Source organism: Oryzias latipes, chromosome 3 (genome assembly GCF_002234675.1).
Source record: "Oryzias latipes chromosome 3, ASM223467v1".
NCBI classification, from domain to species: Eukaryota; Metazoa; Chordata; class Actinopteri; order Beloniformes; family Adrianichthyidae; genus Oryzias; species Oryzias latipes.
In genome coordinates this window covers 26,242,950-26,254,483 of record NC_019861.2, presented here as the reverse complement: position 1 = coordinate 26,254,483, position 11,534 = coordinate 26,242,950, and the positions used below count along the sequence as shown (strand labels likewise).

General features: G+C 39.2%; 2 protein-coding genes across 2 annotated transcripts; one reads left to right on the top strand and one right to left on the bottom strand.

Annotated features, from left to right (window-relative positions):
* The first annotated feature begins 3,156 nt into the window (after positions 1 to 3,156).
* Positions 3,157 to 6,759, top strand: gnpnat1 (glucosamine-phosphate N-acetyltransferase 1). Its single transcript, XM_004067273.4, has 6 exons — positions 3,157 to 3,312; positions 3,987 to 4,154; positions 4,237 to 4,299; positions 5,371 to 5,498; positions 5,714 to 5,775; positions 5,872 to 6,759. Exons 2-6 carry the CDS (start codon positions 4,001 to 4,003, stop codon positions 6,017 to 6,019), a joined length of 555 nt encoding a protein of 184 aa, XP_004067321.1. The 5' UTR covers positions 3,157 to 3,312; positions 3,987 to 4,000; the 3' UTR covers positions 6,020 to 6,759.
* Positions 6,760 to 6,868: 109 nt separating this feature from the next.
* On the bottom strand, positions 6,869 to 11,280 carry styx (serine/threonine/tyrosine interacting protein). Its single transcript, XM_004067272.4, has 11 exons — positions 11,051 to 11,280; positions 10,667 to 10,699; positions 10,501 to 10,554; positions 10,297 to 10,394; positions 10,148 to 10,208; positions 10,027 to 10,063; positions 9,912 to 9,951; positions 9,182 to 9,232; positions 8,479 to 8,551; positions 8,006 to 8,099; positions 6,869 to 7,413 (listed from the first exon to the last, which is right to left on the bottom strand). The coding sequence occupies exons 1-11, from the start codon at positions 11,105 to 11,107 to the stop codon at positions 7,340 to 7,342; spliced, it is 672 nt and encodes a 223-aa protein (XP_004067320.1). The 5' UTR covers positions 11,108 to 11,280; the 3' UTR covers positions 6,869 to 7,339.
* Between the last annotated feature and the right edge of the window lie 254 nt (positions 11,281 to 11,534).

Genomic DNA, 11,534 nt, shown 5'->3' with positions numbered 1-11,534 from the left:
CCAACTCCTTTAGGTGGGTTAGTCTTCCACTTAGTTTCTGATGGCGTGAGGTGACACGCTAATGTAGGTTTGCTCTTTTCCAGTCCTTGCCTGAGCTGGTGGGCAAGGACTGTCCTACTGTGGTTTCAGTTCATAAGCCAAACAACAATACAAAGTACTCTTCGTTGTTAGAGTCTGTAACCCTTGTGCTATCCTAGGCACTTTAACATTGGGAGTTGGGTCATCTGGACCCACTAGAGTCTAGTGGGTCGGGAACCTTTTTGGCCAAGAGAGCCATAAACGCCACATATTTTTAAATGTAATTTCGAAAGAGCCATACAATAATGTAGCGTCCCTTTCCCACACTGAGGCACGGATACTTAACCTCTTTTAAGGTTCTTTATTCTGGTTACTGTAGACCACAACAAACGCCGTACAATTAATTCAGCAACTCCTGAATATCTCCTGTCGACACGAGACGAGAGCGCTTCTCCCAACTTTATATTCCCCTGCTCCCGCTCCAGCCCTCCCATTTCCCTTATTCGGCCCATAGCTGAACCCCATTGGTCCAAACTACCTAACAACAGGCTGAGCGACAGAACTGAGAGCCAATCAGATCTCTGCTTGATGCGGTCAATGAACTCCAGAACTTTTAACGCGGCCCAACAGCCATCCAACTCAGTCCGCGACAATATGTTTAAAACTAAATATACAAATGAATGTGTGCATTTGATGTAATTTCAACATTTTTAAAGTACAATAAGTCTGTGGATTCTTTTTAATAACATTGTTATGCTATTGCTAATAAATGATGAGTATTCCTCGTGGTAGTTTTGCTGATCGTCTAGTCTTGTTGATACGTGGTGAGTTTCTGCTTCGTTCAGGCGTTGAGACTTTAAACGTGATCGTAGGTCTGAATGTTCTGTAGATGTGACAAAGACTGATCACATGCAGTCATGGAGCCAAACACACACTCACACGCCGCAGTGAGTGACGGGCAGCGGGTTTTACGTTTTTACAATCCCTGCGCGATTCACCTGCTGCCTGTCCCCACAACACCTCAGCCCCCCCCCCCCCTCCCCCCCTGCTTTCTTCCTCACACATCCCGTCCCCGCAACTGCGCGCTCTTTCTCAGAGACGGGAGCGCGCACTTTTAGGCACGGCAATTCACAGGTTTCCAGTTGGTACAAACTCTGTGAAATTATAGATAATTGTAAACTTATAGCGCTGGCGCAGATTTTTTCTCCAAGCACCGCTACTACTGCGCGCCTCTGGCATCGCATCGCGCCCGAGAAGGACTGGACTAATGATAAAAAAAAGTATAATTAAAGATTTGTCTGCGAGCCACATGTGACCATCAAAAGAGCCATATATGGCTCGCGAGCCATAGGTTCCCGACCCCTGCACTAGACAGTGCGCTAAACCTTTTTACCTCAATGATTTGTGATCTTCACTGGTGTCCATGGATTACATGAAATCTTTCCACCTTTGTCATGGTAGGGAAAACACGTCAATGTAAGGGTGGGGTATCTAAGATAGCACAAGGGCTAAAGGTGTAATAGAAAGCGCTCTGACTGGGAACTTTATTCCAAAATGTGAAGATGTCAGTGCCCATGTAGGCAATGACAGTGGTACATAGTAGAGTGTCATCAGATGGAAAGACCTCCCCGATCTAAACCCCTGTTGTTGTTTTTTAATTGGACTGTTGTGTTAAATACAATTCGTCCATAACAAACACCATGTTGGACCACATGGGTGTCCATCAGTTAATGAAGCACCATGACAGCACAGGTGGTGGTGGTGGTAGGTGTGTGTGTGCCAATCTTCAACTTTGTGGTTGTGTAGTTTGGCTTTCAACTGTGAGCCTAAGACACTTGGTTGAAGAAAAGTGCAGAGCTTTTAACCAATCACCACCTGTTATTCAGTTGGAAATCACTGGTAGGGGAGATTGGACAGAATTAACATTTACAGCCCAGAAGTTTACAGTATCTTATTAAACATAGAACATTTAAAAGATGTCAAATATGCAGTTCTGCATATTTAGCCTTCATATTTTTCACGTGTTCTATTTTTTGTTGTGCACCGGACCATGTACACTTGTGTGTGTGTGGAATTTTCTGAAAATAAAAAATTGTTGACATTATGGGTAAAACAATGTTATTCATGGTAAAAACATGACTTAAAAAATAGGAATGTGGATGTTCACATTTTATTTTGTCATTATAAATTCTTCCAAATCTAATCAAAATTTATCAGAGTACACAATGACAAAGCAAAGGGGTCTCCATACTTGACCCACTCCAATTAAAATCCTGTTTTGGTGATTTTAACATGTGCAATTTTTTGTCTAATGGAGGACATATATTAGGAAAATTAAGTTTATAATTGCATTTAAGAATATTTATTCATGCAAATCACTGTGAATGAAGAGCGGACAGAAACATGCCGTTTGAAAACCAAATCACTGTGAATGAAGAGCGGACAGAAACATGCCGTTTGAAAACCTTGTAGTTGTGACAAAGGTGCTACAGTCGTGGGCCACAGTCCCTGCTCTGCTCCATTCTGATGAATCCACCCGTAGACAAATAAATCCATGGACGTCTTTGTTTTCCTCGTTCGAGCTCCAATATCACGCACCACTTTTGTTGCACTGCTTAAGTTAAGTTTGGGGTGTGAGGGGAGGTAAGCTAGTGGGAGAGTGCAAACAAAAGTGATGATGGGATATCAGCGCGTGGTTACTTCCGGGCTAACAGTCCCGCCTACAACTTTGAGGCAAATGTCTGATTAACAACTGATAACTTCAGCGCTTCTTTGTCCTTATATGCTGATTCATGCCGGTTCCGCCTGTTCAGTTTGCAGCAAGCAAGCACACAATGTTCATGTATATAAAGAACCAAGTAAATGCATAGTTACAAGGTATAAAAATATAATGAAATACGTTATCATTCCACAAAAAAAAGCAGGTTCTTTGATTTTGGCTAAATGCGGCATATTTCTAATTAAAAAAATATATATTGGGACCACTTCAACAAAAGATCAGAGGACAAATGGAGTGGATTTGAACCGCAAATGTTTACTCCAACTCACAGTCCCGCACAGTAGGGGGCAGTAACGCGCCCTAAACATTGACGCCACCCGCCAATTCAAGCGAAAGAAGAAATGGAACGACTTCCGTGCCACGTCCTACGACAGAAACGGCGTGGCGGAAGTGGTAGCGATGACACCGCCGGTGTTGTTGTGAGTGATGTAGCCCTGCCTCATTCATACGGTCACCGCCGCACCACCCTCCACGAACTCAGCCGGACCGTCACCTGTGTGTGCTGGCTTTCAACGGTAGGTCCCGACCAAATTCCACTATATCGGTACCGGATTTATTAAATCATTTACGTAGCTAACGCTCATATTACCCGGTCTAAACGTGTCCTGTTAGAGCACGACTCAGATTTAGGATTTTACTGGTTATTTAACAGTTAAGTGTGACAACGCTGAAGGTTAGATTTTGTGAAAGTTAGACTTAGAAGCTACGCCAGGGGACTGGACTCCATTTCTCTATTTCTTGAAAATCAACTTAAATCTGCACATCAGGAAATAATGGCAGCACGTTGCAAAGCGATAAGGAAGCCAGACTCAATAGCATGTAGTTGTCATCAACCTGCTGGCCTTGCTGTGGGAGCAGCTCTTCTCATATTACACATCCTTGACTGAATCTGGTCACCCATCCTGGAAGAAAAGCATGAATGAATGATAAACACGTGGACGTCACACTTTACGTCATACTTTATTATGTGAGGCTGTCACCAGATCTACACATTTTCCCCCTACAGCTGATTCATGAAGTGAGATTGGATTTAATATCAGGCCAAAGTTCCCCGACTTTGACCTGATGTGTCATGGCCAGACTATTACTCAGCTCCAACTCCTAAGAGTCTCTTAAAAGTGAAAAATAATTATCCGGGTGTGTTTCTGTGGACTTACATTTCTTCTGGGTGTGTGTTTGTCTCTGTTAGTCAGAGGTTGTGGAATGCTGCTGGACGAGACTCCACTTTTCGAGCCCTCTCTGCTTCAGGAGATCGACTGGTGCAACAACACCGTCACCTTCTCTCCCCCCATCTCACCGTCCAGTCCAGGAGATGGTCTGGTGCTCAGGCCGCTGTGTATGGCCGATTTTAACAGAGGTCAGTTTGATATACAAAAAAATGAAATGAGACCTTAACTGGAAAAATAGGGCAGCTTTAATCTTCTGCTTTTGAATTCCAGGTTTCTTCAAAGTTTTATCGCAGCTCACCCAGACTGGTGATGTCACACCGGAGCAGTTTGCCAGTAAGCTACTTTACTTTTATTTATGTATAAACCAGAAAGATGATTATAAAATGTTTAAAACATTGTGCAGAGTATTTCTTTTTGTTCTGAGATTCAAAATTTGTTGGCATCAAAATCAAGGCACTCAGTTTTCCTTGGCGAGATATTTCTGTACCTTAACTTTTATATATTTGAACATATAGTTAGATATTAAATAGGGTATAAATCTGCTTAACCGATCATCTGCTAAGTGTTGGTCTAATCTTATGAGCTTCTTTCATATCTGAAGTGTTAATTTGCTAAATGAGTGCAGTTGGTTTTTATTTTTTCTTAGAAAACTTGAGGCTTAGAGCCTCCAAAGAAGATCCATGTCTTTTATGTAGGGAAGTAAGAACGATCTATGCATACAAATGTAAATCAGTAGCTAAAAAAATAACATTTGAAGAAGAACAAATAATGCGATCTAACAAGTGATGATGATCTGGACAAAAAGGGCAACATTAAAAGAGAAAAGAAAACAAATTTGAAGTGATGCACAATGTTGGAGAAGACCTTCAGAGGGTGGAAAGCTGCTTTCTAACCTAGGAATCCTGAAAAAATATGGAACAGACCACTAATAATAATAAAAAAAACTACAACTACTTAACAACTTAACAACTACAGCCTCAATTAGGGGGGAAATAAAGACAAAAATCAAGGCTAAAACAGAGTTTTTTTATGAAATATAACAATAAAAAGAGAATTGAAGGATCACCCAGCAGACGTATATTTTAAAATAAATAATATGCATAAGTCTAGATGGCTAAATAAGCCAGCAGTTAGTGGTGTGTGAATCTGAAAAGTCTAGAAAAAAAACAGGTTCTTTAGCAATGACAAAGATGTGACCACGATCAGACTATAACACAAGGAAGTTGGAAACAGTTTGTCATTGACAGAGTCCACGCCATGAAAGCCGCAACACGCTTATCAGATGAAGACCTTCTGAATATTTTTTATTGTGCCCTCATACGCTAAAACCTTTGAACTGGACTTCCTGTGTTCCACACGGACGGCGTTGTAATCGATTACAAATGTCCACCTTTTTCATTCCAGAGAAATTCGAACACATGAAGTCAACTGGAGACTACTATGTGATTGTGGTGGAAGACACAAATGTGGGCCAGATCGTTGCCACAGCCACACTGATCACAGAACACAAATTTATCCACTCCTGTGCAAAGGTACACTGCCCTCCATGAGCTGTTCTTATTGATCAGAGGCCACGGTTATTGCTTTACAATTAAGCTTATCCTCACCTCTATGAATAAGTAACTTACTGACTAGCTAATTATTATTTCCACAGTTAAGCTCTATTTATGAAACGATTGCATTAGGATTTATGAAACGATTGCATTAGGATGACTTGATGAATAAATAAGTCAGGTTTTGTTTGCAGAGGGGCAGAGTGGAAGAGGTCGTTGTGAGTGATATGTGTAGAGGGAAACAGCTGGGAAAGCTGTGAGTATTTTTTTTTTTTGTTTTCTTTTCAAACTTGAACTCCACTGTTTGGCGTTATGAATGACTTGTAAATGCCCTTCTTTTCTTTTCCTACAGGTTAGTCACTGCTCTCACTCTTCTCAGCAAAAAGCTCAACTGCTATAAAGTGACCCTGGAATGTGCTCCCAGAAACGTGTCTTTCTACCAAAAGTTTGGCTACGGCGCCTCCGATGAGACGTACATGCAGTGCAGGTTCTTTGACTGAAGACGGATGCAGCTAGAAGGCTTTTTTTTTTCCAAAGGGGGGCATGGACCATTCAGATAGATCCAGAGACAATTTTTGCTTTACAGATGGATGCGACGGATCCTTAAAAACCTTTTTTTTTCAGGGTAAACACGTGAAACTCAGATTCATGTAATTTAGTATTTATGGCAACGGTGGCAGACTTATCAATGACTCATTTGTTATCTTAACTCAGCGTCTTATTTTTTTTTGTTACATTGAAACATGTTCTGTACCATCAGAAAAAGCTGTAATTTTATGTAGGGATTGAAGAGCCGAGTATCAGACACTACAAAGCAAAATGAAGTACAAGCACTTTTAGTACCAAATGTACTGAAAGTCAGAGCAAAAAGCTTTATACTTTTATTACAAATGGTACTAAACATTTGCTTCACGTTAGGGTTTTATGTTTGTGTATTAAGTACGAGGTACTTTTTCTTTCCAGCTGTAATGATGTTCAGATTCCTGCAAAACTGGAAGACTGTTATGACGTTTCTACTGAAAGCTTTAAAAGCAGTGGGAAGGATTTAATAGGGCTTGTAAAGTTTTGTATTTAGCCAAAAAACTGTAATAAGTGAAGCATTTTTAAACTGCTAAAAAAGAAAAGAGTAAATTAATTTAAGCTTTATTTTATAATTCTGTTTTGGGGAACACTTGATATAACTTATTATAAAAAATTATAAAAATATATAAAAAAAATAAAAAGGTTCTTAAAACTTCTATGATTCTTGTGGTTGTGAACAAAAGTTCAAATGTGAAGTTTTGAAGAACCAGCAAATCCTACAAACTCCACACATGGCAATAAAATAAATGGCACACAGCAGGACAGGACAGTAGTCAGGACTTTGTTTTTATTAAGCAGTGAGTTCTCATTCGTCCGTTGGTGACCGCTCCACTTTAAGCCTGAAAATGGGTCCTCAGCTGAGTGAGGCCTCCACTACCTTCCCTTTTGACAACCTCTTCTAGTCGTCTACTCTAATTCAAGTATTGAAAGTGCATTATTGCAATACTGTCCCGCTGCAAATGCAAAATGCTTTAAATACTATAAAACTGCAAAAAATCTCCCATCAGTGCATACAGCTCAAAAAAACAAAAACCAAATGAAACCAGTTTGCCCTGCCTTTGTTTACCACATGTCTCAGACATGAGTGGTTTCCCTCCCGCCTGTGCCCCGCCCCCTTAGAAAAACTTCAAATATTTACATTTTTTAATCCCATTAAAAATGTAAGAAAATGACAACAAAAAAGAGTGAAGTGTCACACAGTCTAAGATTAGCGTTAAACAGCCCAACGTTAGCGTCGTTCATCCGTTTTGTGCCGTCGTGACCTGCATCGCTCCAAAGTCCTCGTCGTCCTCCAGGCTGCGTTTCCGACTCCCTGCAGGGCACAAGAAACAGAGACAAATCTAAACTTAACATCTCTGAGAGAGAGTTATTCATTAATGCTCAATAGGTTACCTTTCAAATATTTAAATAAAAAAGGAATCCTTTATGATCGTATAAGTTTTTTTTAGTACTTACATGTAATTGTTTCTTATGAGGCTTAAAAAAAGCCATGAGAAAATATATTTTTGCTGTATTTATTCACTTATGTAGTTTGTTTCAGGCTCCCACAATTCCCCAAATTCACCTAGAGAGCTGGTGTCCACATGTGGACATGACATTTTGGGTTCAATTACCACAGTAGTTCATTTTGCTCCCAGAGCCCAAATAACCACCAACAAAAAAACTGTTAAAATACATGAAGGTTATCAAGTAGCTAGCTAGTTTTACTGAAAATAATACTGTTATAATGGGAAGGAAACAAACAAACGGAAGTTTTTAAATGTGAGAAGCAGCCTATGTGAAAGAATGAGAGTATATCAAGAGTCTGCTGCTTCAAATGCAGCTAATAAAAAAACAAACAGCTCTGTTTAACCCGATTTTCCTGCATTTAGCTTAAAGACACGAGTGATGAGAGTTTGTCGTACCGGGCATCCCAGCCTGTAGAGAGAACGACCGCCCCAGCTGCATGGGCGACATCATTTTAAAGGTCAACTTGGCGAGATAAATTGCTTCATATTCCTGTAAAAAAAAAAAATGTCTTTATTTCACTGACCGTGGAACACTGCAGCAAGGCATACAACAGGAAAAACACGCTCTAGCACGCGTTAGGGTACAGTCAGATTAGTCCCATACAGTGGAAAAGCAACTTAAACTAATTTAGAGTTTAAGAATTATGAAAGTAAAACACTTGATGACTCGTTCTTAATGCAGTCACAACATATTTATCCGGTTTTTGTGAGTAAAAGTAAAAGCTGCATCATTTTGCATCCATTGATAAACATTCATCAAATCCTTTACACTCAAAATCCTGCCGACTATGCGGACAAAGCAGCATCTACACCTGCTGTCAAGCAGCTACCTGGACAGATGAGCGTGTTGGTTCTGATCCAGGCTTTACCTGTAGTTGATGTACAAAGCCCACGTTGGGGTTGATGCAGAACCTCCTCTCTTGGACATGGGTGAATGCATCCCTGCAGACAGTTGCAACCACAGCCACTGAGACATAAATTACAAACTAAAACCTTATTTCCTCCACAGGGTAAAAGGAGTCCTCTTAAAAAAAAAAAGTAATAATAAATAAGCATCTTGTTTGTGCGGTTTTATGTTCATCTGTGGACATCTGATAAAGTAAAGCCATAATGTTTGTTCAAGTACCATTTTGTCCAGACCTCCCAGGAGATTTCAGATTAGAATTCACCAATACGGATTGGAGAATGCATTTCTGACAGAGTTTGGTTTATCAAAGTGTCAGCTGACGGGACTGATACCGTGAACAGAAACCGCTCTGTGTGTTTATTCAAATGCAGCACAGTTACATTCTAACTGATTGTAAATAGAATCAACTGTCGATCCATTAAAGCAGGTTTCTGGTTTGGGTGAGGACCTTCTACAGGGAACTTGAAATACCTTTAACAAACTAGCATCAAACTAACATTAACGAAGATTTTCCCAGCAAATGATTATACTTTAAATAGATGCATCCGCATTTAGAGGTTTTGATTTATTGGATGTTATGGCTAAAGCATACTAGTACTTTGAATCTGCAGAACAGAATATGGCCTTTTGATGAATGAGGTCAAACAAAAGACAAATACACTTACCTGTATTTTATCCCGAATGTTTCCATAAGGTATGCAATCACTAAGGCAGCACTGGAAATAAAGAGAGATAAAACAGGCAAACTGAACAGATTCTTTAAACCGACAGACTTCAAATGCATGTAGCCTTGTTTTAGCTTTAAAAGCAACACTGAAACAAAACACCAAAATCAATTGGATTTCAGGCTGGTTTTTACATTTAATTTGATTACATTTGTCAAATTTCTAATCAAATATAGACATATTTTAGTTTATCCATAACCAGTACTTTAAACTTAACTAAATTGAAACTTTCATGAGTAAAAATTCTTTAGACACCAACAAACAGTTTAAATCGAAATCAAAAACTGATTTAGCATTTTCAAGGAAAGATTGAAAGAGAAGCAACATATTCTGATGGTGGTAAGTTTATGATAAAGCAGTCAACAACAAATCAGCAAGTTGAACACAAAACTTATGAAGGATTGGAGACTTTTGGCACGATAAAAATCACCTGATCTGGTTTTTGCTCACATAAATGATCTGAATAGGTTTGGAGAAAAGTGATTTTGCAAATATCAACCCACTATAACTTTCCTTTGATGAGATAACACAGTTACTGAAAGTGTCACTGAGGTAATGTATCACAATTTAGTCTAGAAGTTGCTTCATCTAATTAAAAAAATGATATATATATATATATTCTAGTTTATATCAAGGTTGAATTGAAAAAGAATGCCGCAGAAAGTCTTACCTTCTTGATATCCCTGCATTACCATGAACAAGTACCTTTCCTAGAGGAGCAAAACCAAACAGTTGACTTAATGTTTAAAATTTACATGAATAGTTCAGACTAAATGATTCCTTACCTTCTGCTGCTAAGCAGCTGTCAATAAATTCTTTAGTCTAAAAAAAAAAAAAAAAAAATTGAACATCATAACAGCAAACTTTTAATGTCAAAACAATCAATAAGAAGAAAATGCGTCTTACCATAGGGAAATAGCGGATTATATTTTCCACTGGATTGTCAGCAATATCCAACACCAAATATCTAATAAAATAGACGCATTTCTATGTTTACCTATGAACTTCTATGACATTTAATTCCTATAAGGACAACGTAATGCAAGCGTGGTTACCTAAATGTGTGAGGGAAATTGGGTTTGATAAAATTGGCTTCGATATCTTGGCGGACACATACAATGTGGGTTATACCATGCGTCTCAAGAATTGGCAGCTGGAGAAACAGAAGCATAAGGTGGGAGATATCCAAATCATTGTTTAAAATAAATAAATAAAACACTTCTGTTTTCATGTTGAAAAACATGCAAAGTAGTGAATACCTTGCTTTTCATTGCAGCAGAGTAAGGCCCTAAAAACAGTCCTGGTAAAATCTCCTACAAAAACACAAAAAAGATGAAATATTTTCTCTTTTTCAATAGATGTTTAAACATATTTTCTATCAGGTGAATTGAACAAAGCTGAATTCTACAACTACAGCGCACACACCTGCATATCTCGTCTCATTGGGTAAGCCCAGTCCTGTAACAGGAAGAACATTTTGAAAAAGAAAAAAAAACCGAAACAAACTCAGCTGTATTTCTGTAAAACTAGGAGCAAACATGTTTAGTTTAGATTACTCTCTGTGCAAAGGTGGCTAATGCTAGCTAGGCTAATAATGCATCGGTCTTCGCTCGACGACACTTTTTTCAAATAACGTCTTTCAACGGCCAAACACTTTTAACATTTTAGAAGTTAATATTATAAATGTACAAAAAATTACAACAAATAAATAGCTAATAGATTTCCCCTTGAAAGAGCGGAGTTAGACAGGAGGAGGCGAAGAGTTACTACTGGCAGGTACTAGCTGACACGTCGTCAGGCGCTGCTCACCAGGTCTTCCTTTGTCGCCGGCAGAGACGGAAACTGGAGTTTGACTTCTCCGTCCATTGCGGTGTCTTCAGCCCGGTTTCACACGCACCCTAACGATAGTCTTCGCTGTTGGGTTAGCTGGAATATCGAAGTAGTTTGTTTTCAGAGTACACATGCATGTCCGCCATGCTTCCCTCTGACATGTGTGTCATGTGACTTTACAACTCGACGGGAAGAAAGCGCCCAGTACGGAAAGCCGAAAGGACCATTTGTTTGTTGTCTTTGCGGTTTCGCGCGTGCTTTTAGGTGGGACATAATTGGCCTCCACAGGGCACTTACCTTTTTCTATTGATTGAAATGTTGATAATTAACACGACCAGTATATTCAAACATGGTATGGTTGTGTTCTTACATCAAATTTAAAAACTCACTTTGCTGAAAGTATAGTTTTTTTTAAAGTCCTATTCCAATTACATTTTTATCTATTGTAAAATCGTATCCAGTG

Coding starts and splice junctions, on each gene's coding strand:
- gnpnat1 (XM_004067273.4), top strand. CDS start 4,001: ATGCTGCTGGACGAGACTCCACTTTTCGAGCCCTCTCTGCTTCAGGAG. Junction 4,155..4,236: donor TATGGCCGATTTTAACAGAG/GTCAGTTTGATA, acceptor TTTGAATTCCAG/GTTTCTTCAAAGTTTTATCG. Junction 5,499..5,713: donor TTATCCACTCCTGTGCAAAG/GTACACTGCCCT, acceptor TTTTGTTTGCAG/AGGGGCAGAGTGGAAGAGGT.
- styx (XM_004067272.4), bottom strand. CDS start 11,107: ATGGACGGAGAAGTCAAACTCCAGTTTCCGTCTCTGCCGGCGACAAAG. Junction 8,100..8,478: donor GCTTTGTACATCAACTACAG/GTAAAGCCTGGA, acceptor TTTTTTTTACAG/GAATATGAAGCAATTTATCT. Junction 7,414..8,005: donor TCTACAGGCTGGGATGCCCG/GTACGACAAACT, acceptor TGTGCCCTGCAG/GGAGTCGGAAACGCAGCCTG.